Genomic DNA, 27,424 nt, shown 5'->3' on the forward strand with positions numbered 1-27,424 from the left:
TCAAATCCTAACGGGAACAGTGCGTCTATTAATAGCTTTACGCGGTATCTGATGAAACGTATAATCTGGATTTCAGGGTATTTGAATGATTACGGAGAATATTCCGCAATACCTTGTACATAGTGGCAAATGACGGGAACTCCAAACTTTTGTCATATTTATGTTATGTAAAGGTTAACATGAACAACAACAATATGTGGGTAATAAGAGGCTCGTTCGATAAAGGTCAAAGTTTAAAGAATTGTTCCGTGTGGGAGGTACAGCTTCGTGATCATCATCAACATGGCTGCCGCAGACCAAGAATCCCACGCCAGCGTAGTTCGTCCTCGTTCCTACCAAGACGAGAGCTATCTAGACGGATTTGTTGGAACTGTGGGTGACTTACAGAAGGCCGGGGTACTGCAGGATGTCATCCTTGAAGTCGAGGGCCGACAGTTTCCCTGCCATCGGCTTGCTCTGTCCGCGGCCAGCCCCTACTTCAGGGCCATGTTTACAAACGGCATGGCGGAAAGTCGGCAGAAGACGGTTGCGTTGCAGGTATGGTTGCCGTAACGCCAAGTCTAACTAGAAAGAGCAGAACATGCCGCATTAGGAAACCTGAAAAAACGTCGAATATGGAGGGACAGGCTTTTTAGCGAATGCCCACAAACGCCCACTCTGGCGAAGTCCACGCTGCACGAATCTAATTTTTTTTGCTTGGAATATGTTCAGGTTGTGCTCCCATTAATTAATCCTGAGTTTCAAGTCAATCCATCGATCCGAAGTTAAATAAAGTGAACTTGAAGATTCTTACCTGGCTTTTTAGCGAATGCCCAGCAAAAAAAGGCTTTTTAGCGAATGCCCACTATATCAGCCAAAATATCGGCCATCGTGACACGGGCGCTAAATCTAACACCATAAACATGTTTAACAAGTTGTCCCCTGAATGTGTACTCAGTTTCCGTGCTGTACACGCCTGTAAAGTCACTTTATTTTACGAAATACACGGCGCGGCCCGCGGCACGTATTCGGGGTAGAGGCCGCTAGTAACTTGTCCCAAATATGCAAATGAGCCGCCATATTGGATTCTTACGTCCGGGGCAGTGGGTTCCCACGCCGTGTATTTCGTAAAATAAAGTGACTTTACAGGCGTGTACAGCACGGAAACTGAGTACACATTCAGGGGACAACTTGTTGAACATGATTATGGTGTTAGATTTAGCGCTCGTGTCACGATGGCCGATATTTTGGCTGATATAGTGGGCATTCGCTAAAAAGCCTTTTTTGCTGGGCATTCGCTAAAAAGCCAGGTAAGAATCTTCAAGTTCGCTTTGTTTAAGTTCGGATCGATGGATTGACTTGAAACTCAGGATTAATTAATGGGAGCACAACCTGAACATATTCCAAGCAAAAAAAATTAGATTCGTGCAGCGCGGACTTCGCCAGAGTGGGCGTTTGTGGGCATTCGCTAAAAAGCCGATGCGGAATATGGAGGCACGGGTGGATTTGCATAGATCCCTCCCCAAGAAGTTATGCCGCCCTCCCCACTTATGTTGCATGCATATATATACATGTATGGTGAGTGTTTGGCTGCCAAAGTTGGTGGCTTCTTGTAGAGTCTAGTGTGGGAGGCTCTTCCTTCAAACATAACTCAATTCAGGACACAGATCAACAGATGTGTTGTATGTATGTTAAACAGAATGAAATTTTATTACAATTTACATAGGACTGTCAATTAAAGAATCAATGCCAGGCATGAGTGTTCATGAGTACATTGTTGCCATATAGTTATATTTCATGCAGGGTTATGAGAAATTGAAATAGCAAGATCATGAAATTAGATGCTCTGTCTTGAAGATGTGATGTTACTACTAATAAAATTAGGCAACTAAACATTATTACTAAGATTATATATATTAACTGATTCAAAGTTTGCTGAGGACAGAGGAAGATGGAAAGGCCTAGTGAAACTACTAGTCGGCTCTATGCACCATGTGCAAGAGGATGAGTGAGTGAGTGAGTGAGTGAGTGAGTGAGTGAGTGAGTGAGTGAGTGGTTCAAAGTTTGAATTGTGCAACGTGCAGTGTGATGCAACGGGGGTAAGATATCAAAGTTGAAGGTTCATGAGAAGCTCAAACATGGTATCAAACATGGTCTAAACAATAACTGTCCATTTATGGCCCTTTACCTTTGACCTAGTTACATGTGCATGCAGTTCAAACTATGAACTGGATTATTGTCCTGCAGGGTTTGGATGCAGATGTGTTTGGGGACATCCTTAGTTACATCTACTCTGGAACCCTCCGTGTATCCCTGGACAAAGTGCAGCCTCTGTACCAGGCAGCTGAATTCCTTCAACTGGACTATGTCAGAGACACCTGCAGCAGCTACATGGTCATGACCTTGGCGCGCTCCACCTGTGTGGATCTGTTTACATTTGCTGATACCTTATCTGTAGACATCGTCCTGAACTGTTGTCGGCAGTGGATCTGTAGAAACTTTGCTGAGGTTAGTCTTGTCAAGATGGTGAATAAGTGAATAATGGTGAATGAATAAGTAACAAACTAGAAAAGACATGAATTTTCAGTTTCAACTTTAACAGTGTCAGAGATGCACATGTACTGTGACCATCTCGCATTAAGGGCTATTAAAAGTACTGATCACTTTGCACCTCCACAGTTTACCTCCAGCAAGATGTTTTGCAGCCTTAGTGTGAATCAGCTGACTGATGTCATCAGCAAGGATGATCTTGATGTTTAAGAGGAGACAACAGTGTGGGAGGCTATGGTGAGATGGGTGCAGCACAGCAGGGAGGACAGGTGGGTGCTATAGAAAATGTTGCAATACAACACAAGAAATTGAAGATCTCAGATGCAGACATACACGAGACCTACACGAGCACACTCACATACACACAACTTTACACATGTACAGGCACACGCATACACACAGACACATACACATTCGCACACACACCTACTATACACACTCATACAAACACAAATGAACACATGCATACGCACACACACACACACACAAACATACATAGACACACACATGACACACAGACATACACATGCACACACACACACACACACACTTACACACACGCACGCACACACACCAAGGAAATTTTATATATAAAACGGCATTGCACACACACACACACGCAAATGTCCCTGTACATCATTTGTATTTGGGAGTGAAAAATGACCCCACCATATTGGTACAGAGCCTCTGGTTGCAATGGTTAACCCATATCCTGTACCCTGTGCAGACTACACCACCTACCCAGCATCCTCCCTCACATCCGCTTCAACCTGCTGACCTCAGACGACACAGCAGCCATCTTGGATCACCCCCTGGTCAGGGAGGATCCTGGGAGGTCTGCCATCAGGAACGTGGTAACGGAAACTTCCAACCTATCGAGGAGAGTTGGGATGGACTCACTTGAAATGGCTTTAGTTTTCTGTACAAGGTCTGTAGATACAATCGTGTACTTGACTACATGCAACATTTTGTGGTCCGGTAACACACATTTGCATCGTCACTCATGCAGATATACTATGACTTATATGATATGGTTAGACATATCATTTCTTAATAGTAGGCTTGCTACAATACTTTCTTTCATAGATGACACCAGTGCATGCTGTGATTTTATCCTAACTCTGAAGTAGGCCTTTTAAAGTGCTCATATCACCAATGACACAAAAATATAATAGTTTCTGATTACATGAACAAAGAATAGATACCCTTCTGATGTTATTGATTCTTTTTTTTTAACATCAATTATCAAAAATCTCACAAATCCTATTTTTGGAAGAGTCCACTTTGCATGGGGGGTGCCCTTGGAAGAGTCCATCGCATGTAAGGATATAGTGTCAACTTATAAGGATGTGGCCACTATGTGCACTATTGTTTGTTTGCATGATATTCTGATAGGATTTGCTGTATTGTTAAGAAAACAATATAAGAAATTCATACCAGAATATCAAGTAGATTTCAACACATTCTGTATCCTGTATATGAACTGTAATTGTCAACACAGAAAATTTGACTTTTTTGACTGATTAACTCCAGTAGATGTTGAGGAATAAAAAATCAACTGCGTCTGTGACGCCAAGTTATGTAGATAGAACACCTGACTCATTGAGCAGTGGATCATATGCTTCAGACGTCTATATGCCCCCCCCCCATCATTGTTTAAGGTCGTGACTGAGACCAAGTCATGTGTTCTATCTGCAAGTCCAATGTTTGTGTTGGCAATTACAGCTGATTCAGAATTACTTCTACCCACACATTCAAGTAAATTGTACTTTGCATTTTGTTTCATCCAGGACCAATGAGATCCTTTACATGAACCCTCGGGCAGGGGAGTACGTCAGCTGCAAATACGATTGTGAAAGTCTACCTACTGACGCACAGGCCATAACAGTTACCAGCGACAACGATATTTACGTCCTGGCGAAAGAACCATGGGAAATCAATCACTTGTATCTGTTTCAGTACAATCACAGAGGTAATACGTGGGAACTATGATATAGATATGGTGTCTGGTCCCATGTGTCCTGTGGCACGTATGTACCTTCCATGGCTAAAGAAGTAAAGGAGAAGGGTTTGGACATTCAAATAGAGTGTGGAAGGACTGTTTAGCTCACGTGAATAGATGTCATCTGTCATGTAACAATAGAGCAGACAACTTGGTCTTGGAAGGTATCTTCAACATAGCTGCAGTCGACTTCAACTTCAACTACCCCCAGAAGACCCCGCGAGGGGCAAAGTATGGGGAGGAGGTCCCAGGCTAAGGCGGGGAGGCCTCCATGCAGCCTGGCAAGGAACGACTCAGCGGTGGGAGCCGTCACTACCGTGCCAGGCATTCCACTGGGGGATGGTGCGGGGGAACTATTAATATTTGTTCTAATGTTGATTGTTTGTAATTTGATAGTATGGCTCCTCCGGGTGCGCCCCTGAGCTGGTTTCAGTAGTGTTCAGTATATTTAAATATGTTGTATGGTTGTTGACTAGTTTATAGAAAAAGGTGAGGCGGGCGTTCCTCCTCCTCATGGAGTTATGATTGTACTAGGACAGGATGACCATGTGTGATTGATTAATTAAAGACTCATAATGACAAGTATTTTCAGGGCTCGAAATACTTTTGTGCGCCAAAAACGCTGTCCATCTGATTTTTGACTGAGTGCATCGTACATGCCTAGATATTTGTGTATGGTTTGAAGTACCATTGTGCACTAGTGTACAGAATATAAATACGTTTATAAGTATCAGGGAAAGATTTCTATATGACTATGGAGACTTGATAGGAGGGGATGGGGCGTAGGGAATTTTTTTGGCTTGGGGGAGGGCCTAGGATTTTTTTTTTTTAAACCGACCCTCGGACGACCCCCAACACCCCCACCCCCTTAGGGCTATATATATCACTGGACCCGTGGCACGTTGACGTACTCGCTGCGTCCTAAATTGGAATTAGATTTCCTCTCTGATATATCCAGTGAACATGATTCACATAACGTTTCAGCCCCAGGCTGCTGCAGACGTCAACAACACGGGTCACCGGTTACATAAACGTTTTATTCACACAGCACTGCCACCTTGCGGATTACAGAAATACTGCACCCACTAAGAATTGGGTGACTGTGTACATGTATTTTCTACAAAGTATCAACTGGTGTGTATATATATTAGCTCATTCTTGTCTTCGCCCTCACTTCAGGATCACCTCATCTTTCATCATTATATAATAATTTCTATTCATTTTTTCTCAAATGAATTGAATAAAACTTTTACCTTTGACATGTACAGGATATGAAGAACACTAACAGAAAGTAAGCGTATTCCAAGAATAACAAGCTGCTTGGGGGCCTAAACCTACACCACTTCTTCATTACATTAGCTATCTGCCACCGAAAAATCATGACCATAGCTCGTCTATGTAAAAAGATACAAAAATGGTAGTATGTCTCCATTTTTCATGGAGATAACAAACTTTAGGTATGACGTAATCTGACTTTACCAGTCTGTCTCATACCAGGCTCCGCGGATCGCTGGGAAAATAGTAGAAATTGGTCAAATGGAGTGAATAGTATGCCAAGGGTAGTCAGCTATACAAAGAAGGTCAATAGGCGACCCACGTGAGTCACAACATATGGCATATCGAGTCCCCTGGACATATACAGTTACAATCGACAATTAAGGTGCGCATCTTAAACACGGAACAGGACTACTTTGCGAGGAAATCTACATCAGGGCTCATCAGCCCTTACTGACCGGTGGTGGATTCCGTCTTCTCGCCCCTTTTGATTCACTCTGACGTCATGACGTTTCCGGCTTCCCGGCGTTCAGCGCGGTGAATGAGACATCTTAGGAAGGTCGGAGTTCCGACCGAAAATTCATGGTAGGTTCTTTCCTTGTGTTGGATTAAAGCCCAAATTTCACAATAATGTATTGTATTTTTTGTATTTATTCATTTCGCACAGGTAAAAGGAAAGATTAAACATACATATGACTAATCAAAATACATAGTGCAGGGGTAAGTAGAGACCAATTTTTTTAAACAAGATGAATTACAATAATGAATTAAAGTATGGAAACAAAGAAAGTAATTAACAACTTAATGGCGTAACAACTAACAAATCAATAACTAATGATGATAAAAGACATTAACTAAATCATCATGTATAAAGAAACAATTACCTAACTGAACACAGAAAAGTTACCAACTAAATAAGCAAGAAACAATTCGATAAATAATTGCAAGTTTATTGCAAATTCCTGCCCGTAGGCTAATTGCAAGTACATGTACATGTATACGCAACACATGTACAGAGTGGACGGACAGATAATGATGAACAATATAACATATGACTACTCTAGTCTTAACTACTGACACTAAGTTCTAGCTTATTGGGTTCGGCTTCTTTTTGCGAGACAGTGGAAGACGAATGATCCCACTTTTTCTGTAATGTGTGGGTTTTGTGATGTTAAGAGGAGAGTAGTTTTCTTTTCGTCTAAAACGTGGAGAAATTAGGATGGAAAATGGTGGCCTCTTTAAACAGCTCATTTCTTTCGTGGTCGTAGAATGGGCAACTTGACATAAAATGTGTTACGTCTTCCACCTTGTTTGACATGCAGTATTTACAAATTCTTTCGCACATAGGTAAGTTCTTGTACCGCCCTTTCTCAATTTCAAGGGGATGGGCACTAATTCTAATTTTGGTAATAGTAGAGCGTAAATCAAAGTTATCTAATTCTAAATATTTTTCCATGGTATATCTTGTTTTGCATGTCTTATAGAACCTTAGCTTGCCAGAATCAATTCTCAAATTGTGACAGAAAGTTTGAATATACATATTGGTAATGCTGGACCTTAACATAGTACATACTGACTTGATATCACTGGATGAGTTGCAGGAATAGAACAGATAGGAGTATCCACTATGGTCTAATATCTCTTTTACACGTTGTAACAGAGTTCTTCTACGACTAGTTGTAATAGAGTTACGTTGGACCAAAAGAGCATCAACTTGTAATGGGTGTCTGTCATAGTCCATCTGTAACAAGCGCAGCCAATAGTGAATCACACGTACATATTATATATCTGTCTAGAGGGAATCTACCAAGTTCTGCTCTGGAGGCTAAATTACTACAGTTTCTGAAAACCCCAAGTATATTTTTACAAAAACGTTGCTGCGAAATTTCGATTGGAGAGCTGTCATTTATGGAGTCAGTGCCCCAAATTTCGCATCCATACAAAAGCATTGGCTTGATACAGGAATCAAATATTCTTAATAAGCACTTTGGAGAAACAGATGAACGAGTGAGAGATTTCAGGCTGTACATAGCTTTACGTGCTTTGAGTGAAAGTTGTTTTTTGGCCAGGGAGAAACTGCCCGACGATGTAATAGTCAAGCCGAGGTAGCAATAATAACAAAGCAAATAACGACAATCAGATATAATAACACACGTGAACAATTTAATGTACTTTACCAACACAGAATATCAGCATGACTTGTTGTCCGCGTGTTTCTTCATGTGACTCCTAAATGTGTACTTGACAATGACTGACTAACTACAGACTTTTCACTTGTAAGGTTTCTCACCAGTGTGGGTAGCGATGTGACGCTTCAAATGAGACATCTGGATTGCAGATAGACCGCAAACCTCACACTTTAGCTTTGTGAGGTTTCTCACCAGCCATGTGACGCTTCAAATGAGACAATTCTACTGTAGAATAGTCACATGCCTCACAGTGGTAAGGTTTCTCACCAGTGTGATTTGCGATGTGACGCTTCAAATGAGACATCTGGATTGCAGAGTAACCGCAAACCTCACACTTGTAAGGTTTCTCACCAGTGTGTGTGGAGATGTGACGCTTTAAATGAGACAATCGTGCTGTAGAATAACCACAGACCTCACATTTGTAAGGTTTCTCACCGGTGTGGGTAGCCATGTGGCACTTCAATTGAGATATCTTGATTGCAGAGTAACCGCAAACCTCACACTTGTAAGGTTTCTCACCAGTGTGGGTAGCCATGTGTTGCTTCAAATTGAACATTCTTGTTGTAGAATGACCACAAACCTCACACTTATAAGGTTTCTCCCCAGTGTGGGTGGCCATGTGATACTTTAAGTTGCCCTTATAGGTAGTGGAGAAATCACACATCTCACAGCTGTAAGGCTTCTCTCCAGTGTGTGACATCATATGAACCTTGATATGGCTTATGGTGACTGCAGAGTAGTCACACTGTGCGCATTTGTACGGCCGGTAGGTACTGTGCTTTGCCATGATGTGTCGTTTCAGGTGAGCCTTTCGTGCAGCGGAATAGTCGCAGACAGCGCACTGGTATGGTCTCTCACAACCGTGAGGCGCCCTGGCATGCTTCACAAGGTGATCCTTCTTCGTTTGTTTACTTTTACCCGCGGCATGCGACGTCCTAACGTGCCGTTTCAGAGCGGACATCTTGGATGTGGAGAACTCGCATTCCCGACATCGATGTGGTCTCTCCCCACTGTGAGTCTTGCGGCGCTGTTTCCTTGTCCCTCCATGGTCTGTTTCCGGACAAGCCCGTTTCTCTTCTGTCTGTTCATGCAGATCTTCTGCTGCTTCCTCCATCTAACATGGGGAAATAATAAAACTTAAACGTAAAAACACAAGAATCTATTTGTATAGCATGTTTGCCACAACACAAGAATCTTACTTTGTAACATGTTTACCACAACACAAGAACGTTACAAACTGTGTAACACAACACAAGAACTTTACTGTATAATATGTTTGCCACAACACAAGAACTTAATTGAGTTAAACATGTTTGCCATAGCACAAAAACTGTACTGCATAATATGTTTGCCACGACACAAGAACTTTACTGTGCAACATGTTTGCCACAAGGAAAATTAAAACCTGAAGTATCTCCCAGCTAAAGTGTGACTCAGGGAAACTAACAAACGCATTTCAATACATGTTTAGATCTACTTTCTGCTCTAGCTATGAATATGTTACACACTGTACAAAGAAATGGTATGCGTAAGCGACTGCGTGCATTAGACATCCGGTCTTGCGGTGTTAGTATGCTCATGGTCATCATCAGTACAGTCACCGTGCTTACGCACTGTCGGGGTTATACCGCCGCTCACGGGGTGACATACCCTTTCGTTGGCTGATACAAGACGGGGATGCGCCAGGTCTCCCGTCCGGGTGATTCGTAGTGAATCACCAACTCCAGACAGAAGGATTTGGACCATCGCACACCGGAGCATGCCTCTACTCTTTTTCGATACGTGTGGTGGGTTCTTTTACGTACGTGTGGTATGGCTCTCCCCAAACACGGGACCTCCGTTTAAGGTCGTATCCGAGGGATGTCCCTAACCGAAGCTAGGTACTCATTTACACCTGAGTGAAGTGAGGGAATTTGTTTTAAGTGGAAGTTAAAATTTCCCAAGGGCACAGCGTCGAGGCGCATAGCGCATGTCCAGACATGTCTGGGGGCAACCCAGGATCGAGCTCGGGTCCCCTTGAAACCAATGCACAACATACAGCACTTATTATCAGATAATGTCGACCATTCAGCAGTCCCCATTTCATATCGTTAATGACGCCATAAAGTCATAGAAGTGCCACAAGTGGTGAATAATGAATCTCAAGTGGTCATTTATTACAATAACTGACCTGGTCAACCGTACCATTATGTAGGGGAAGATAACTCTTTCTGTTAAGGCTTAACAGAAAGAGAAAAAAACACACACTTCAATATTAATGCGGAAAGCGCCAAAAGTTGAGGGAGTTCTTGTGTCCTCGAACACAAAACTGTAACAACATTGATTCTAACCTCCGAATCCGGTATTCGAATTTTCGACGGCGGCGCAACCGGCGCGCTCAAAATGCACTCTAAATATGCTATGGAAGCCCGTGTGATACAACTCTAGAACCTCATGTGATACGGATAGTTATCACACGGTCCGGAACACCCGTATCAGGCCCAGGCATGACATAAACAGTCTGTACAACCCTTACCCCGTCGTGGGAACAAGTTTTATTTTGAGCAGAGAAGAAGAGCAAAAACAAAACTTGTTCCCACGACCCAGTACTAGCCATCTCTTTTAGCTGCACAGTGACAAACAAATACCTCCATAGCCTGTTAATAACACGTGTTCACTATTGACAGGTAACAGATCTAGACTGTCGATAGCCACAATCTTACTAGAACGGAAACGTTTGCAAGCAAATAAATAAGTTTACCTTCACACGGTCTAGCTTTACAAGCTTCTGCTTATTTTACGTAAACACATTCAAATTGACAAGATTGCATAGACTAAAACCTTCCTGTAGCTTGTACTAGATCAGTATAAGTAGTATTTTGCCTTACGTATACATTGCACCTGGTACAGTTGTTGTAAATTAAAATAAACTTGACTATATGTGGTGACCAGCCCTCTAGCTCTGTCCTGCCACTTTGCTACATCATGTAATCAAACACCGCTGGGTGTCTGCCACTAACCATGGTAACAGCCGTTATTGACCTAGTTGATTTTTGTGTTGAAAAGAATAAGAAAAAGCGGCAGAAACGTTGCAAAAACATTATGTTTCCCATCTGTGCTCCCTTCGCATTGCTCACTCGGTGATTTTATTCGGTTGTTAAATGACCAGGCCTTATGACACCATATAAACTGAGGAAAAGTCGTGTTCTTCAACCTTAATCATACACTTAAATAAAGATTACACACTTAAACACTTCTTGAAGCACCCTAAAACACCTCTCCTCCCCTCATCCCGGCACACACACGACATTTTATCAGCGTTGCAAAATCATACTCCAGTCTAACCTGAACTTGGCCGCCAGGATGCTCTCGGAACGACGCCTCCTCCGTCAGGTTGGACGACATTTCTCTCCCAACTTGCCAACTCCCGCCAAAACGTCACAGGGCAAAGGTCAGGAGACCTCGCTTCGAAAAGGTCAAGGGTTATGGTCCTTGTTACCCCAATAACAATACCGGCTTATGTTAGATTGTATTTCAAACTAAGGTATGTTAGATTGAACTTCATTTATAGTACACGTTACTATATCTAAAGCGTTGTGCTTCTCTGATCTTTGGGCAGCAACGGGATTTTTATTATGTTTAGCCATACCTAGTATGGCTCAACATATTGTTATATTTCACTTCCCATACCTAGAGGTATGGGTAGAGTGAAATATATTGTATTTGTCTGGTTCTTCTTCTTCTTCTTCTTCTTCTTCTCCTCCTCCTGACAAATCTTCAAATGGCTTCTTCTCCGCCATTTCTTAACCAACCGACCTGAAATTTGGTGTGGAGGTTGAGATGGCAAATACCCCCAGGCCCTTTGTAAATCGTTTTGAAACAGGCCTTAAAATCATTTTTATGGAGGTTTTTTGGGGCATTTTTAGACAATTTTTATATTTTGGGCTCCTGTGCCCTGGTATAACAAGCAAATGACCTGGAATTCGGCACAAGGGTGCCTTGAACATGTCCCTACAGGATTTCAATCACATTTCCGGTGTACATCACTTCAAAATGCTTCGTTTTGGGGACTTTTGGACCCATTTTCAGACCAAAAACGGGTCAAAAGTGCTGTCCCCGTTCTATGTTCTATCTAAGAATCCATGTTCTATCTAAGGTTCCGGGCGTTCCATTTGCTGCTGGCCAAAGAACATGTGTTCTTTTCAGGTAACCTGAGGTCATGTTGCAGGTAAACACGCAAGCCTTTGCACTAAGAAGCTCTTGGTGTCTCGCAGAACTTGAATAGATAATTTTTTTGCACGGGTGATTTTGAAACAGTCAATTTATGCATTGAGAGGGACTCCGAGGGAGATTGGCAAAGTATGATGCTCTCGCAAATTTAATTATGGCGGCTTCAACCACTAATAAATCACGACTTGACGACGAGAAAAATGCAATCCGTCTCTGAATTGGTTGTGTCGCACTTATATACAACTTATAATCAAACCTATACCAACGATGATGATATACCACTAGGCCGAGGTAGGCCGATCTGATCGATTGCGAGCAGGTTTGCATGCAGTTTCACTTTCTGCACCAACAACCTTTGACCCAGGAAGTAATACTTCACAAGCGCCTCTCAAAGCGCGATTGTCTACACATGATGTGAATGAATATCAGCAAACTTTTGAATTGTTGAAATAATTTTACTGTAAAAAAGACAGGCATTGTTGGCTTTTTATGCGGTAGTTATCTAGCACGTTTTTAATAGGTCATTTTGCGTTGTAGGGGTCCAACACAACTTGAATTGTTAATACTTTTTGAATAGCAAGGTTAAGAATAGACTAGAAATTTCATACGCTATTTATCTCATAATTGTTTACATATGAAATTGTTTTATATAAGATAAACCAATGTCGGGTCGGCCTTTGTATGTGCCACGAAGCCCTTCCCCCTCCTAATAGTAATAACGTTGGGTAACATAAATTCGCCATTTTTCCGATAATGGTTGACTAAAATCAATCCAGCAGAACAACAAACCATCCTTTTTTTCTATTATTCTGTCAGTATCATGTACTATCTTAAAGTTTGCACTAATCATATATATGGTAGATTTTGTCTCTAGTCGTGCTGACACCAGAATATTTCAACTTGAAACTACCGTCCGCCGCACGCACAATGACGGTGTTGTCGGACAGGTGTGAACATTAATTCGGGAGAGAAGATTCGTCTTGAATATCTTACCGCTAATTACATTTTATACAGCAGCTATTCGTTCCATCCGTGGCTTGAGGAGAGTGCTATGGATATAGATGTGTCTAAGTAAAAAAAATACACGAAAAAACGGCCGTACCGCACGCATCAGGCCTACGGGAACAACCCGTGTGTTGAGTCGGTAGAACGTCAAAGTCGACATCCACCGTCATGGCAACGTGTACATTATTCATGGCAAGTTAGCCGGATGCCGTAGCATTGATAATACTACTATGTCCATGTATTCCTTGTTGTGTTAGAAGCAAACTTTGAGGAAAATATCGTCCTCAGTCCACAATCACACGCAACATTAAGACAAAAAAGTGTTCCTCACAAACCTTTGTCGTCTGCTTGACAACAGGATTCTGGGTAATGATATGGCGGCGGGATAATACACGTGCCGTAGGTTGTAGCAACAAAGAGGGGTTTTGATGATTGATCACACTTAGAGTCCAATTGCAGGTCAGCAATTTTAAGAAAATAAGTTGTCTTGTAAATGATTGTGTTTAGCAGGAAGCGGATGTGACATTTGTCTTATAAACCAGCCGACAACGATGCAGTGTGATTCTCCCACGATGCCCTCGAGCTCAGACTGTTCTAATAAGGGACGGAGAGTTTTTGTCCTCGCCGCCTTCTAATGCATGGTTGTCGAAGCTTTTCAGCCAGTGTTCTGAATACGTTAGTCTGTCAAGTTTGCATTTCTAGCGGTATTACTGATGTTGCATCTAGCACATATCCCTAAATACCCCGTTTTCGAAAAATCGTGAATTTAAGTACCCCGCGAATTTATGTTACCCAACGTTATAGTTTTGTATATTTGCATAGTGCATGTTTGCGCATTTTTCCAGGGTGATGTATAGTATTGTACTTTTATATATAGTGTATAGTATTGTTGTGTATCTTTGCATATGTTCAAGCATGTTAATGAATCACGATGGTTCGTTGCTAAGGGAAAATTTCCACTGTAAGGGAGCGTATCAGGTTACCGGGACTCCCGCGCGGTCCCCGGGGGAGCTGTAACGTCTTCTAAAAGATCATGATAGTTAGACAAACGATATCTCGCACATGTCTCGCCAATTGGAAATGAAACTAGCCAATGTGTATACCTAAAATCCTGCCGTTTTACTAATGTTGCATCATTTTGTCTGAATATTTTCTGAAATAGGCCAAGTTTGCTGTTGTAGAAAGGATGTTCGGTGTAAAAAATATAAAAATGGTGTAAATTAGTCGGTTCTAAACGTTACTGAAAATCCAAATCTTCTATATTCTAAGCAATAACAATAATTCTAAACTTTCTGTTTTAGGAATTTTCTAATTACTCATTCAAATTATTTCTATGACCAAAAATAGGTCGAAAAATACATCTTTTTACACTCAAACACCCGTAAATCAAAATTTCCGCCGTATCAAAAAAATCCCTAAAACAAAAGCCTGGGGATATTAGTTCTCGAAAATTGAAGACCTCGATGAGTGAGTTTGAACGCACATTGCTCGAGTTTTTCATACCACTTTGGAACAATGTCATGCCTCACGGATAGAGGGAGGGGGTCCTTGATGCCGGCGTAAACAAGTCCTGCAACATTCAAAGTCATCAACAATGGCGCCAGTAGCTTGGCTACATGTTCCATGTCCACAACAAAATGTCACCAAAGATATACTGTCCAGAAAATAGTTTGTATTTGTGATAAACTTTTTTTTCTTCTTGTGCAAAGGACCTAGGACAGAAAGGGCCTTTTGGCGCGAATTTACAGTGAAAACCTGCATATGACCGTGAGTGACCCCGAATAGAATGCACGTTCTATTCGATTACGTCACTTCGAACGTAATAGAATGTTGTTCGAATTCTAAAAAAGTCTGGAAATTTTGGGCCCATATTTGACCATCGTGAATGTAGATGAAGAATAAATAGATCTTGGGACAAGTCTTCTTGTGTTTAGATGGAATTTTTGGATGGTCCATTTCGTCAAAAGATCAATTATTGCATGGGGGGGGGGGGCGAAGTGAAATATGCTGAATTTGCTCTTAAAGCAAATGACGGCCAGTCTAGTTTTTGTTCACGTTCTTCTTCTTCTTCTCCTGCCATATCTTCAAATGGAATCTACTCCGTCATTTTTGGGCCAAACGGCCTGACATTTGGCATGTAGGTAAAGATGGCAAATACCCTTAGGTGATTTTCTAATTTTGTTGAAACAGGCATTAAAATCATTTTTATGGAGGTTTTTTGGGGCATTTTTAGACAATTTTTATATTTTGGGCTCCTGTGCCCTGGTATTGCAAGCAAGTGACCTGAAATTCGGTACAAGGGTGCCTTGAACATGTCCCTACAGGACTTCAATCACAATTCTGGTGTACATCACTTCAGAATGCTTCATTTTGGGGACTTTTGGGCCCATTTTCAGACCAAAAACAGGCCAAAAGTGGTATCCCCGTTCCATGTTCTATTTGCTGCTGGCCAAGGAATCCATGTTCTATCTAAGGATCCCCGCGCGTTCCATTTGCTACTGGCCAAAGAACGCGTGTTCTATTTAGGTCACCTGAGGTCATATTGCAGGAACACACGCAAGCCTTTGCAGTAAGAAGCTCTTGGGGTCTCGCAGAACTTGTAGAGAGAATTTATTTTGCACGGGTGATTTTGGAACAGTTAATTTATGCATCGGTAGGGAGATTGGCGAAGTATGATGCTCTTGCAAATGTTGCCTTTCTACATGCAGTTAATATTTCGATTTGCCCAGGTATTATTTTGGGACAGCCCACTTCTTGCATGGGGAGGAGTATGGCTAAACATGCTGTATTTGCTCAGGGGCAAATGACGGCCTTTCTAGTTACATAAGGATTTTTATTACATAATAATGCATCAGGCTACTTCAGATGACAAACACACGAGTTAACGAATATAAAGTTTTATTCACACAGAAACGCCATCTTGCGGTTAACAGAAACTCTGCACCTACGTAGAGTACAAAAAATAAACAGTAATAATAAACTTAAAGTGTACTCTAAAATCAAAACTCAATTTAGTATAGAAAACTACCTATTGTCTATCCAAAACAAAAATTTTGTAACCAACATAACCAAACTGAGAATAAGTGCACATTGCCTGGAAATTGAAAAAGGTCGCCATCGCAATATATCGGCAGACCAGAGACGTTGTCCTTCATGCCAAGATAGTATTGAAGACGAGTACCACTTTCTTATAACATGTCCTACATATAATGCTGAAAGACAAGTGCTTATGCAATCAATTACATGTAAGTCAAATATTACCCTACCTTACACAGATAGCGTTACATTTAATGTACTTATGTCATGTCCAGATTCCATATCTATCCACCTAGGCCAATATATCTACCACGCTATGCAAAAACGAAACTGTACCATTCCTGAATGAGAATTGACAAATGTAAAGTCGCAAATTAGACTAGAAACACGCAACACAATGTCTGTAATTTAGATATAGCTCCACGTTGTAATTAAAGTAGATTGCATTTGATGTAGCGTTATAGTAATTAGAAATTTCCTTAGATTACAATTAGCCTAGAAAAACAACCCTTAGTCTGTATTAGTTCCATGTTGCAATGGCCATAGATCACACTAGATATAGTATTATAGTAAGTAGTATATTCTTATACATGTATAGAACTAGATTGTTACCTATGTTGTCTGTAATTTGCCATACATTGTCACTGATGCAATTGTTGTGCAATAAATCATTCATTCATTCATTCGTATTTGTTACAGCTTCTGAGATCTTCGGCGGACAACAACAGGATTCACATGGCGAATCAGAGAATGCTACAGACGACAAACATTCAATGTTTTCTGAGGTAACAAAATATGGGTAATCCAAGAATTGTTCCTTCCATTTTTCATGGAGGCAACAACACCTTCATTTTTCATGGAGGTAACAAAATATGGGTAATCCAAGAATTCTTGCCTCCATTTTTCATGGAGGCAACAATACCTTAATTTTTCATGGAGGTAACAATATGGGTAATCCAAGAATTGTTCCGCTTCGCAGGTACAGACCCATAATCATCATCAACATGGCCGCCGCAGACCAAGAAACCCACCCCAGCGCAGTTCGTCGTCGTTCCTACGAGAACGAGAGCTATCGGGACGGGTTCCTTGGAACTGTGGGTGACTTACAGAAGGCTGGGGTACTGCAGGATGTCATCCTTGAAGTCGAGGGCCGGCAGTTTCCCTGCCATCGGCTTGTTCTGTCCGCGGCCAGCCCCTACTTCAGGGCCATGTTTACAAATGGCATGGCGGAAAGTCGTCAGAAGACGGTTGTTTTGAAGGTAGGGTTGACGTAACGCTAAGTCTAACTAGAGAGAGCAAAACATGCAGTACTAGGAAACCCAAAAGAACCGTCGAATATGGTGGCAGACGGGTGGACATGTTGAGATCCCTCTCCAATAGGTTACGCCCCCCTCCCCACAAGTTAAGTGGGGAGGGGGGCATAACTTTTTGATGAGGGATCTAAGTTAACACTCAACAAACCCACCCCCTCCCCAAGTATTCAATGGTCTTTTGAGTGTTTGGCTGTCAAATTTGGTGGCTTCATGCAGCGTTTAGGGAGTTGGGGTGTCTCTCAGTAGACTTTTCCTTCAATGACACAGTTTTAGGATGCAGAACAACAGATGTGTTGTAAGTCACATGTGTTTTTGTTGTATATGTGTTTAACAGACTAGCTGGGATTTTATTATATTTCCTGTATGGCTATTGAAGACTTCAAGATGATAGACATGTGTGTATATTGTACATTCTTGCCTTATAATAAGTTATATTTCATGCAGGGTTATGATAGATGGAAATAGAAGAATCAGGGCTCGAAATTAATTTTTGGAAATAGGTGCACCAGGGCACACAACTAAAACAAGTAGGTGCATAAAAAAGAATTTTAGGTGCACCACAAATAAATTGAATGTCACCAAAACATAATCACAAGTTGTATAGCTAACTTCAAAATTTCAAACAAGTCCATGTAACACATGAAATAAAGTACAACATGAGGTTAAATTGCATTTTCTGATACATTTCGAAAATATTCTGTTTATTACTAGTAAAACAAATACATCTCGGTGCACTGGTGCACCCACAGTCAGAAATTAGGTGCACAGCTCCAACTTTGGGTGCACACAGGTGCACATGCACCCAGTATTTCGAGCCCTGCTAGATCAAGAATTAACACGATGCTCTGTCTTGTAGAGATCAGTTAAATATTTTACTATAAGCTGGCTCACAGTTTGAACGTTGCAATGTACAGTGTTATGGAATTGTGAGTTATATGTCAAAGGTGAAGGCCCCTGAGACAAACATGGTGTCAAGTATGGTCTAGACAAGAACTGTGTACATACTACTTGCAGCCTTCACCTAGACCTATGCTAGTTTAAGTAGTTACATGTGTAGTTTAAGCTGTCAACCGCCTTATTGTCCTGCAGGGTTTGGATGCAGACGTGTTTGCAGAGATCGTGAGCTACATCTACACGGGAACCCTCCGTGTGTCCCTGGACAAAGTCCAGCTCCTGTACCAGGCAGCCGACCTCCTCCAACTGGACTATGTGAGAGACACCTGCAGCAGCTACATGGTCATGAGCTTGGCGCGTTCCACCTGTGTGGACCTGTATGCATTTGCTGAGGCCTTCTCTTTGTACACTGTCCTGTGCCGTTGTAAGGAGTGGATCTGTAGGCACTTTGCTAAGGTTGGTCTCTTCAATATGGTGCTATTATATATAAGCATCAAACTATAATGTATTTACATGTTCGGGCTCTGAAAACAAAACCTGTATAGAATCCGAAGGCAAAGATGAAATTCTGACAACTTCTGGTGAATCTTAGTCTATATAGGCAAATCAACAATTCCAAAGCTGCAGTACCATCATGGATTACTAGTTGGTGCTTCAGTACCACTGAGTTGCTAAATGCTAAATGAGGGACAATACTGAATTCTATCAGATTGCCACAAAAATGTCATTTCAACCATTTATCTTCAATAGTAGTTTACTGTAAATGATTAAACAAAACCAAAAAAATAACTTCCTGACATGAATATTGCTCAATGACAACATGTCACCCCCTACATAAATCACACTAAAACACGTTTAACTCATTCCCATTTGCTGAAACAGATTTTTTTATTGCTAGTTACAGATAATGTCTGCCAAATTTGTTTTGTAAATCCAGCATTATCAGATTTATAACTAGTTTCATTTCTTAATAGAAGGGAGATTAGGTTTTCTCAGTGCTTTGAATTCAGTGCTTGAAACAGTTCTATAGTACGGCAGTGATACAATGGAAACACATATGTCTGTTGTCATGAAATTATGGGTAAAACTACCGCAAAAAGTTTGTATATTTACAGTATTATATCACTTATGTATGTAAGACACACATTTTTCACAGCACCACACATTGTACATGCATCTCCACAGTTTGCCTCCAGCGAGGAGTTCTGCAGCCTGAGTGTGAATCAGCTGACTGAGATCATCAGCCATGATGAGCTGGATGTTAAAGAGGAGACAGCAGTGTGGGAGGCTGTGGTGAGATGGGTGCAGCACAGCAAGGAGGACAGGTGGGTACTATTATTAATCATACAAAGTATTACCTTGCGTTACATTGCATTTTTAGTAATATGTCAAAATGAAAAAAACTTGTGCGCAGTTTTGGTCTAGACCATGGTTGATATTTAATACATGTCCAAATGTGTTTATTGATATCTCAGGGGCCTTCAACAAGCATATTACCCATAATTCCTCCTTGCTGCACGTGCACAATTTAAACCGTGAACTGACTTACATGTATATATAACAAGTTCTAATGTCCTTCTGTATCATTATCTCCATGAAAAATGGAGATAAAGTTTTTGGCGTGTCTGTGCTTGCATGTGTGTCTGCTTGTGTTTCTGGACTACTGTCTAGTCAGCATAACTAAAAAACCTCTGGATGGATCATAATGATATTTGGTATGTATGTAGGTGTTGGGGAGACAAAGGTCAATCTAAGGTCTAGTTTTGGCCCCCTGGTATATGACCTTTGTGCTGCAGCAGAACTTCTGTTTTTGTATCTTTTGATCTGGAAATGCTATGGTCTTAAGTTTTTGTGGCAGATAACTTGTGATGTGACGAAGAAGTGCTGTGGGTTTCAGCCCCCTAGCAGCTTACTACGGAACTGCACGGATAGTGTTGTCTAAATTTTTAAAGGAGAATGGTTGAAAAAAGGAATGACGGATGTCAACCATATTTAGTATACATGCAGCTTAGACAGATGTACAAAAAGAAATGCAAATAATGCAAATTTGAATTTAATTTGCATAATCAATGAGGAAAATCTATATTTGCAGTGTTTTTTTATTCTGTGGGGATCATAACACAATACACTATTGAATGAGTGAGTGAGTGAGTGAATGAATGAGTGAATATCACACAATACACTGTTGAATGAGTGAGTGAGTGAGTGAGTGAGTGAGTGAGTGAATGAATGAATGAATGAATGAATGTATATGAAGATTCATTTATATGTCCTGCACTTTATGCAACCAGCCAGTGTAGGCTTAGAAGACTGGACAAATGATACATGGAGCAGCAGGACAGAGGTACAAATTAACATAATGGACTAGTACTGAACAAAAGTTAGAAATATGTAACTTTACTATAGATAGATATGATAAAGTACGGCATACAGTGTGATTAGTAATAGATAGCCGATGGGAGTGGCCAAGATATCTGGATATGATAGTAGTCCCGCCCACCGAGGAGTTTCTAGTCTAACATTACTACGGTAGTAACAACCCCAAGGTGGCGGGACTGTTGTTATATCCAGAAATTGAAATTGATTCGGTTGAAAAATCTGTTGGGTAGGTCTGAATGTATGTCAGGAGCATAACTCAAGAACACTTCAATGAATCTTTATGATTTTTAGTAGGTGGGTAGTGGTTGTGTAAAGGAAGGTCAAGTTCGAAAATGGTTTACCTTGCGTTTTTCAATAGTACTGCAGCGGACTTAGCATTTTTTTGTGTTTGTATGTAGGCAAAAAAAGTAACGGAAACGTTGATGGATCTTCATGATTTTTTGCAGGTGTGTAGATGTTGTGAAAACGGAGGTCAAGTTCAAAAATGGTTCTCCTGGCACTTTCCGTCGGTACTGCAGCGGGCTTTGTGTGGATGTGAATTTTCTTGTGGACAACATAACTCAAGAAGCTGTTGATGGATCCTTATGATATTTAGTGGATGGGTAGGATTTACCGAAAGGAAGGTCGATAATGGGCCTTCTAGCGGGTACCAAAGGTACTGCAGCAGAGCTTCAAAATTTAGGGGCATATTTTCTGAAAGTGCTATGGTCATGATTTTTGTGTGGTAGATAGTTCATGCCACAGAAAGTAAGTTCTGTAAATTTAGGCCCCCTAGCGGCTTGTTAAGAACCGCAGTGGGTGTTTTTGTTTTGACATTCGGACATGAATAACTTGAAATGGGTCGACAGATCGTCGTGATGTTTGGTATGTAGAGAGCTTGGATGGTGCTTTACATAATAGATGACTAATTATGCAAATAAGGAGCTAATTTGCATAATTAGTAAGGAAAGTTTGTTAACACACTGCCTTTCAATGGGACATGGGACAGTGTCAGGTCATGTAAACAGATAGCCTTGCATAAACGTACACGTAGGTCAAATAAATAAACAATTCTCCAAGCAGAGGTGTGGGTCCTGCTGGTTTTTGACGCGTTCAGTTTAAGCATTTTTGTTCAACACGGTTGGCGACATAATAACGAAATAGGGACAAAATAGAAAGCCTGACTAGAAACACCTAAAAACGTGCCAGATTTATTCTATTCAAATGTATTGACTGTACTATTTCATCATCACTTTCAACTTTCAACACTGCCATATCGAACCTTTGTGGCCCATATAATATCAACATACTCAAATTTTTTCATGACCAGTTATAAGATATATCAGCACACTCTACACATATACTAGTCCTGTACCACCAAATGATTTTTAACCCTATCTTAACTGGACTCATTCGCCCAATCATAACGTCCAAATGGTATGGTGCATGATCAAATTTGCAGGGGGTGATAGGCACGTAAATATAAATCACTTTCCATAATAAGCCTTGATTATTTGGCGAAGATAATGTGTTCGTGGAACTCTAGTTCACAATTTTTCGGTGGAGTTATAGCACCCACAGATACATGTAGCACTCACACTTTTCTGATAGTCCCACATTATGTGGATATAACCACAGAAAATGGGGGCTTTCCATTAGCTGAGGGGAAGTCACCATGGGCTAACAATTGGTATCCTGTATCCTTCACCCTCCAGACTGCACCACCTACCCAGATTCCTCTATCACATCCGCTTCAACCTGCTGACCTCAGACGACACGACAGCCATCTTGGAACACCCCCTGGTCAGGGAGGATCCTAGGACTTTTGCCATGATGAAGGTGGTAAAGAAGACTTCCGACCTGCCAAGGAGAGTCGGGATGGACTCCCTGGAAATGGCTCTGGCTTTCAGTCCAGATGTTAAGTAAGTCGAGCATATACTAGTACATAATATAATTATGAACGCAAAGTTGAACTTGTATGCTTTACTAAGTTGAATTATGAAGTACGTAATTTTCAAGACAAACTTGGACTTAATCAACTGTTGACTGTTAAACTCCAATCTTAGTCAAGGAATAAGCAATCCACTGCTTCTGTGATGCAACAAAATTATGCAGATAGAAAATGTGACTTTGTAAACTATGAATCATAATTATAACTTGCAGAAAGTTTATGACACCAGACTGTCACAGTTCAACTTTGGTTCAGAATGACTTCCAGCAACACAGAATGAGATGAAGTTTCAAGCTATGCACTTGACATTTTTCAACTCTTGGGAATGTTCCTTGCATATAATGTCATTTTCTGGTCATGTAACACCCATTAGTACAGTGACATTCATCTGAATAGTTACATTTATGTTGTTCCCTCCAGAAAAAATGAGGTCCTCTACATGAACCCTCGCACAGGGGACTATATCACCTGCAGTTACAGCCTTGAGAGTCTGGATGATGATGATGATGAGAGTCTGCCTCCAAATGCCCAGGCCATAACGGTTACCAGCAACAACGATATCTACGTCCTTGCGGAGGGGCCGAGGGATGACGATCACTTGTACGTGTTTGAGTACAACCAAATTCGCGATACATGGGAACGTGCTTGTATGTCTCCAGTATTTAACCCTGGTGAAATTGAGTTTGCGGTGAATAGCACGTTCCTTGTTGAACTTGATGGGATCTTATACTACCTTTACTTGGAAAGTACAGAAAGCAGTGCCTTGGTCAGGATCAGTAAGTACAACTGGCATACAGACCACTGGGATGAGTGTTCGCAGCTACCATCCATAGATGGAGCTTATGACTCCATGACTGCATTGTCCTGTAGTGCGCACATCTATTTCTTGAGCAACAAAGAAATGCACCGCTACGACCCAAACCAGGACAGTTGGTGCAAGCGGACTCCACCGAGAGGTATTTCTGACGTCAGCACGGCCGTCGCACTCGGAACAGAGATCTTCTGTGCAAATGATGATTTCGTCAAGGCCGTGGTGTACGATACAGAGTCAGACCGCTGGCAGATGCATACAGGCTGGAGGGTACCTGGAGGATCTGCAGATCCAGAGATCGTCTATAATCCCCATTTCTTTGTATTAGAGAACAAGCTACACCTATGGTTAGAAGGCTATAACGAAGCCTTCGACATGCCGGAAAAATCTCTGATGTATGTGTATGACAGGTCTTCACAGAGGTCTAGACGCTTGAATGCCACCCTGCCTGTCAAGCAGTACATGTTGTGTGGTCACGTGTGCCCTGTGGCACGCATGTACCTACCATGGCTAAAGAAGAAGGGTACAGTCATATAGGCCTGCATGGAAGGCCTGTTAGTTCACATGTCTTTGAGATAGATGTTACACAGGGCTTGAAATTCATTTTTGGGAATACTGTGCACTTGTGCACCTAAGATAGAAATTTAAGTGCACAGCAGAAATTATGGGTGCACAACATAGAGCAAAGTAGAATGCCAGCAAAACCTAACTACAAAGTTAAAGGTACTTCCTGCACAGGAAAGATTTTTCCTGCAGGAATTTACCTTCTTCCTGCAGGAATTTACCTTCTTCCTGCAGGGACTAGTGCAGAGATACCTGCAGGAAAATATCTTTCTGCAGGAATTCCTGCAGGACAAATTCTTCCTGCAGGAAGAATTTACAGGAATTCCTGCAGGAAAGTGTTTCAAAATGAACATTCAGGAAAGGTGTTGTTACTAGTCCTAACAGTTACTGTACATCATACTTGTCAACTATATGTAAACACTTTTCACTTAAATAATACTTGTATATTGAAAATATTGACACTTGTCAAAATGGGTAAGGTGGAATTTTAAACTTAAACTGGAAAGTGTTAAACCTTACAGCCCCTCTTCAGAGCCAGAATCTGAATATCTATAACAAAGTTAAAAAACTTAAAAGAATGATATTGCAATGATTTTATTAACTTTTCAAATTAACCATTGAATATTCAGAACATTTAAGTATCAGAAAAGTATTTGTTTTGTTGTTTTCTTTGTTTATAAAGTCAGAGTTTTAGATTTAAGCTCTGAAGATTGGCAGTTAGCTTTGTAATCGTATTGATGATACTCTACTTTCAATATGTTGTGAACTCAAAATGTTTTCTGTGCACCTAGATTTTTTTAAAACATACAGCAGTGCACATAATCTATTCCCGAAATGAATTTGAGCCTTGATATTGTATTTCTCTGTTTCCTTAGTCATACCATAGTAGATCATGTTATGTTGTATTATGCATATACTCAGAGTGAATATTAACCTCGCCTGCCATCATGGACACAAGTTTCAGTTTTAGTGTTAAGGTCTTTGTTATGGACCGATGTTGAGGTCATTGGACACAGATACAGGGAGCCAAGACAGAGATTGTAGAGCTATATTTTTTTTATTCCCTGACCCCCAGGATTCCAACACATAGAATGACAGCATGGGTCTTTCTCAGAACGAGGCTGCCTTGGGACCTCAACATCGGTCCATAACAGTCTTATTGTTTTTAGTTTCACTTATTGTCAATCACTGCCTGTATATATCTACTTTCACTTTCCAAGGTAAGTTTCCTAAGCTTTGAGGCATCACCAACTTATGATACCCTTTCAATTTTGGAGGCTATGATCTTGTTGGTGTCATTGAAGAAGCTTGTTCTTCTTTCATTTTGATTTGTATATCATGTTATTATATCTTTTTTAGATTCACTGGTTTGAGCCAGAGTTCGGATGCTTACTTTAACGAGTTTGTTTAATGCAAGGCCATTATTGATCACTTCTAGACATTGAACATAGTTGAAATGAGATAATATCAATGATAATAGATTAGTTTTTATTCAGATAACATTTGGCAGTCCAAGAGTTTTTAAGCACTTTTAAAGCATGCTTAAATATTCCGTTTTGGCACTTAACATAACTTGCAGGTGTGTTTGTCTCTCTATTAGGAAAAGTTTTATTTCTACTACACAGTTTGTAAGAGTCGTTGTTGAACTACTTTGATTGAGATCTGATATATACTATGGCATTGAATATCCTATTTTCTAACATTACTGTACAGACTAAAAACAAAATGTACATGTACGTTAGTACAACAGGTACTTTAATTTGAATCTGATATATGCTCTGGCACTGAATATCCTAATCTTTAACTAAGACAAAATCTATGTTAGTACAACAGGTTTAATTTGTTAACTGGTTTTGATAATGTTCCTATATATATCTTAATAGAAAACTTTACTAGACTCAATATGTCTAATACAATATATTTTGTATACCACACAGATTGTGTTGTCATTATTGAGACACCTTCCCTTTTTGCATTTTCCAATGAACTTCCCCTTTTGAGTTTCACACCCTGCGAGATGATAAACTAAATGAACCACCCCTTATTAGTTTCATACCTTATAAGCTAGTCACTGATTTTTTTTTAATTGTCCCCCATGGAAAAATGTCCGTGAAAAACTGCCCCCCCCCCCCGATAAAAAATGTCCCCCCTTTAAAAAAATGTCCCCCATGGAAAAATTGTCACGCATGAAAAATTGTCTCCCAATGATGTCAGCACCCTTCGGGAGAGCTGGGATGATGTCAACCCCAAACTGACGATGGGGATGCGGTCTGCCCTGAAGCAGGACTTGTTTTCGTAGTCATTTCCATATTCAGGAAATATTCGTGTGGAATTTTGGTGTAACTGCGAAGAGTGTTCTCAACAACAAATGTGTGCAGGATATATCAATCTTTTTGACAAACTAGGATATATGTATTCTGTACTAGAATAAGAATTAATAATCAGCTTTGTAAGGATGAAGACAATGCCACATTTTTCAAGTTTCATTTCCAGACAAAAGATATCAAATTTCAAAACTTCAATGCTGACTTGAATACCTAGACATGGCTATACAATTTATATAGACTCATTGGAACCAAGGGCATGATCAATCATCTTTATCGTTTCTTTCACTGGGTTTGTGTTTGTATCTGAAACTTTGTATGACAGTAGTTGAACACAAGTTACCACTTCATCACATGAAAAAACACCAAGGACAGTTTCATTAATAGAAGCTTGGGAAGATTCTCAATGTTAATGGCTTCAACTAGTTTATGTTATCTTTGTAGATGTGTGTTGTTGCTGTTAAACTGACTGCATGACATTGTTTTTCCATCTGATTGAACATCCTAACATTGATACTATCACACACAAAAAGTCTGAACAAGGTTGTAGAATTCTGTACACGTGTTTACTTCTCGTAAGTAAATCTGAGCCCAGCAACTTTGACTACTGTCATGCCCTAGTGCATGGAGTTCGTTACTGCAACAGGCCTCTCACAGGATACTTCTATCCCCAAGTCCAGCAAAGGGGGTGGGGGTGGATTAGGGGTCTGTCATGCCCTAGTAAAGCGGGCGGGAGTCATTGCTACGGGATCTCACTGGCTCCTCTCATGCCCTAGTCCATTGGGCGGCGGGCATTGCTTCGGGTTTCTCACTGGCTTCTCTCATGCCCTAGTTCATTGGGCGGCGGACATTGCTTCGGGTTTCTCACTGGCTTCTCTCATGCCCTAGTTCATTGGGCGGCGGACATTGCTTCGGGTTTCTCACTGGCTTCTCTCATGCCCTAGTCCATTGGGCGGCGGACATT

General features: G+C 40.9%; 3 protein-coding genes across 3 annotated transcripts; 2 read left to right on the forward strand and 1 right to left on the reverse strand.

Moving 5' to 3' along the window:
- Positions 1-68: 68 nt before the first annotated feature.
- LOC136436923 (kelch repeat and BTB domain-containing protein 8-like) lies at positions 69-5,142 on the forward strand. Its single transcript, XM_066431327.1, has 5 exons — positions 69-537; positions 2,227-2,487; positions 2,659-2,798; positions 3,257-3,457; positions 4,320-5,142. The coding sequence occupies exons 1-3, from the start codon at positions 283-285 to the stop codon at positions 2,737-2,739; spliced, it is 597 nt and encodes a 198-aa protein (XP_066287424.1). The 5' UTR covers positions 69-282; the 3' UTR covers positions 2,740-2,798; positions 3,257-3,457; positions 4,320-5,142.
- A 1,603-nt stretch (positions 5,143-6,745) lies between these two features.
- Positions 6,746-11,604, reverse strand: LOC136436922 (zinc finger protein 436-like). The gene is made up of 2 exons (XM_066431326.1): positions 11,320-11,604; positions 6,746-9,109 (listed from the first exon to the last, which is right to left on the reverse strand). The coding sequence occupies exons 1-2, from the start codon at positions 11,377-11,379 to the stop codon at positions 8,159-8,161; spliced, it is 1,011 nt and encodes a 336-aa protein (XP_066287423.1). The 5' UTR covers positions 11,380-11,604; the 3' UTR covers positions 6,746-8,158.
- Positions 11,605-17,208: 5,604 nt separating this feature from the next.
- On the forward strand, positions 17,209-25,962 carry LOC136436924 (kelch repeat and BTB domain-containing protein 8-like). Its single transcript, XM_066431328.1, has 5 exons — positions 17,209-17,504; positions 18,648-18,908; positions 19,638-19,777; positions 22,526-22,732; positions 23,182-25,962. Exons 1-5 carry the CDS (start codon positions 17,250-17,252, stop codon positions 24,107-24,109), a joined length of 1,791 nt encoding a protein of 596 aa, XP_066287425.1. The 5' UTR covers positions 17,209-17,249; the 3' UTR covers positions 24,110-25,962.
- Positions 25,963-27,424: the final 1,462 nt, after the last annotated feature.

Source organism: Branchiostoma lanceolatum, chromosome 6 (assembly GCF_035083965.1).
Source record: "Branchiostoma lanceolatum isolate klBraLanc5 chromosome 6, klBraLanc5.hap2, whole genome shotgun sequence".
NCBI lineage: Eukaryota > Metazoa > Chordata > Leptocardii > Amphioxiformes > Branchiostomatidae > Branchiostoma > Branchiostoma lanceolatum.

What these genes read in the sequence shown, in the direction of transcription:
- LOC136436923 (XM_066431327.1), top strand. Translation starts at nt 283, where the DNA reads ATGGCTGCCGCAGACCAAGAATCCCACGCCAGCGTAGTTCGTCCTCGT. An exon ending in AGAAGACGGTTGCGTTGCAG is followed by an intron (nt 538 to 2,226) that starts GTATGGTTGCCG and finishes ATTGTCCTGCAG; the next exon opens with GGTTTGGATGCAGATGTGTT. An exon ending in TCTGTAGAAACTTTGCTGAG is followed by an intron (nt 2,488 to 2,658) that starts GTTAGTCTTGTC and finishes GCACCTCCACAG; the next exon opens with TTTACCTCCAGCAAGATGTT.
- LOC136436922 (XM_066431326.1), bottom strand. Translation starts at nt 11,379, where the DNA reads ATGTCGTCCAACCTGACGGAGGAGGCGTCGTTCCGAGAGCATCCTGGC. An exon ending in ATCCTGGCGGCCAAGTTCAG is followed by an intron (nt 9,110 to 11,319) that starts GTTAGACTGGAG and finishes TCCCCATGTTAG; the next exon opens with ATGGAGGAAGCAGCAGAAGA.
- LOC136436924 (XM_066431328.1), top strand. Translation starts at nt 17,250, where the DNA reads ATGGCCGCCGCAGACCAAGAAACCCACCCCAGCGCAGTTCGTCGTCGT. An exon ending in CAGCACAGCAAGGAGGACAG is followed by an intron (nt 19,778 to 22,525) that starts GTGGGTACTATT and finishes TTCACCCTCCAG; the next exon opens with ACTGCACCACCTACCCAGAT. An exon ending in GCTTTCAGTCCAGATGTTAA is followed by an intron (nt 22,733 to 23,181) that starts GTAAGTCGAGCA and finishes TGTTCCCTCCAG; the next exon opens with AAAAAATGAGGTCCTCTACA.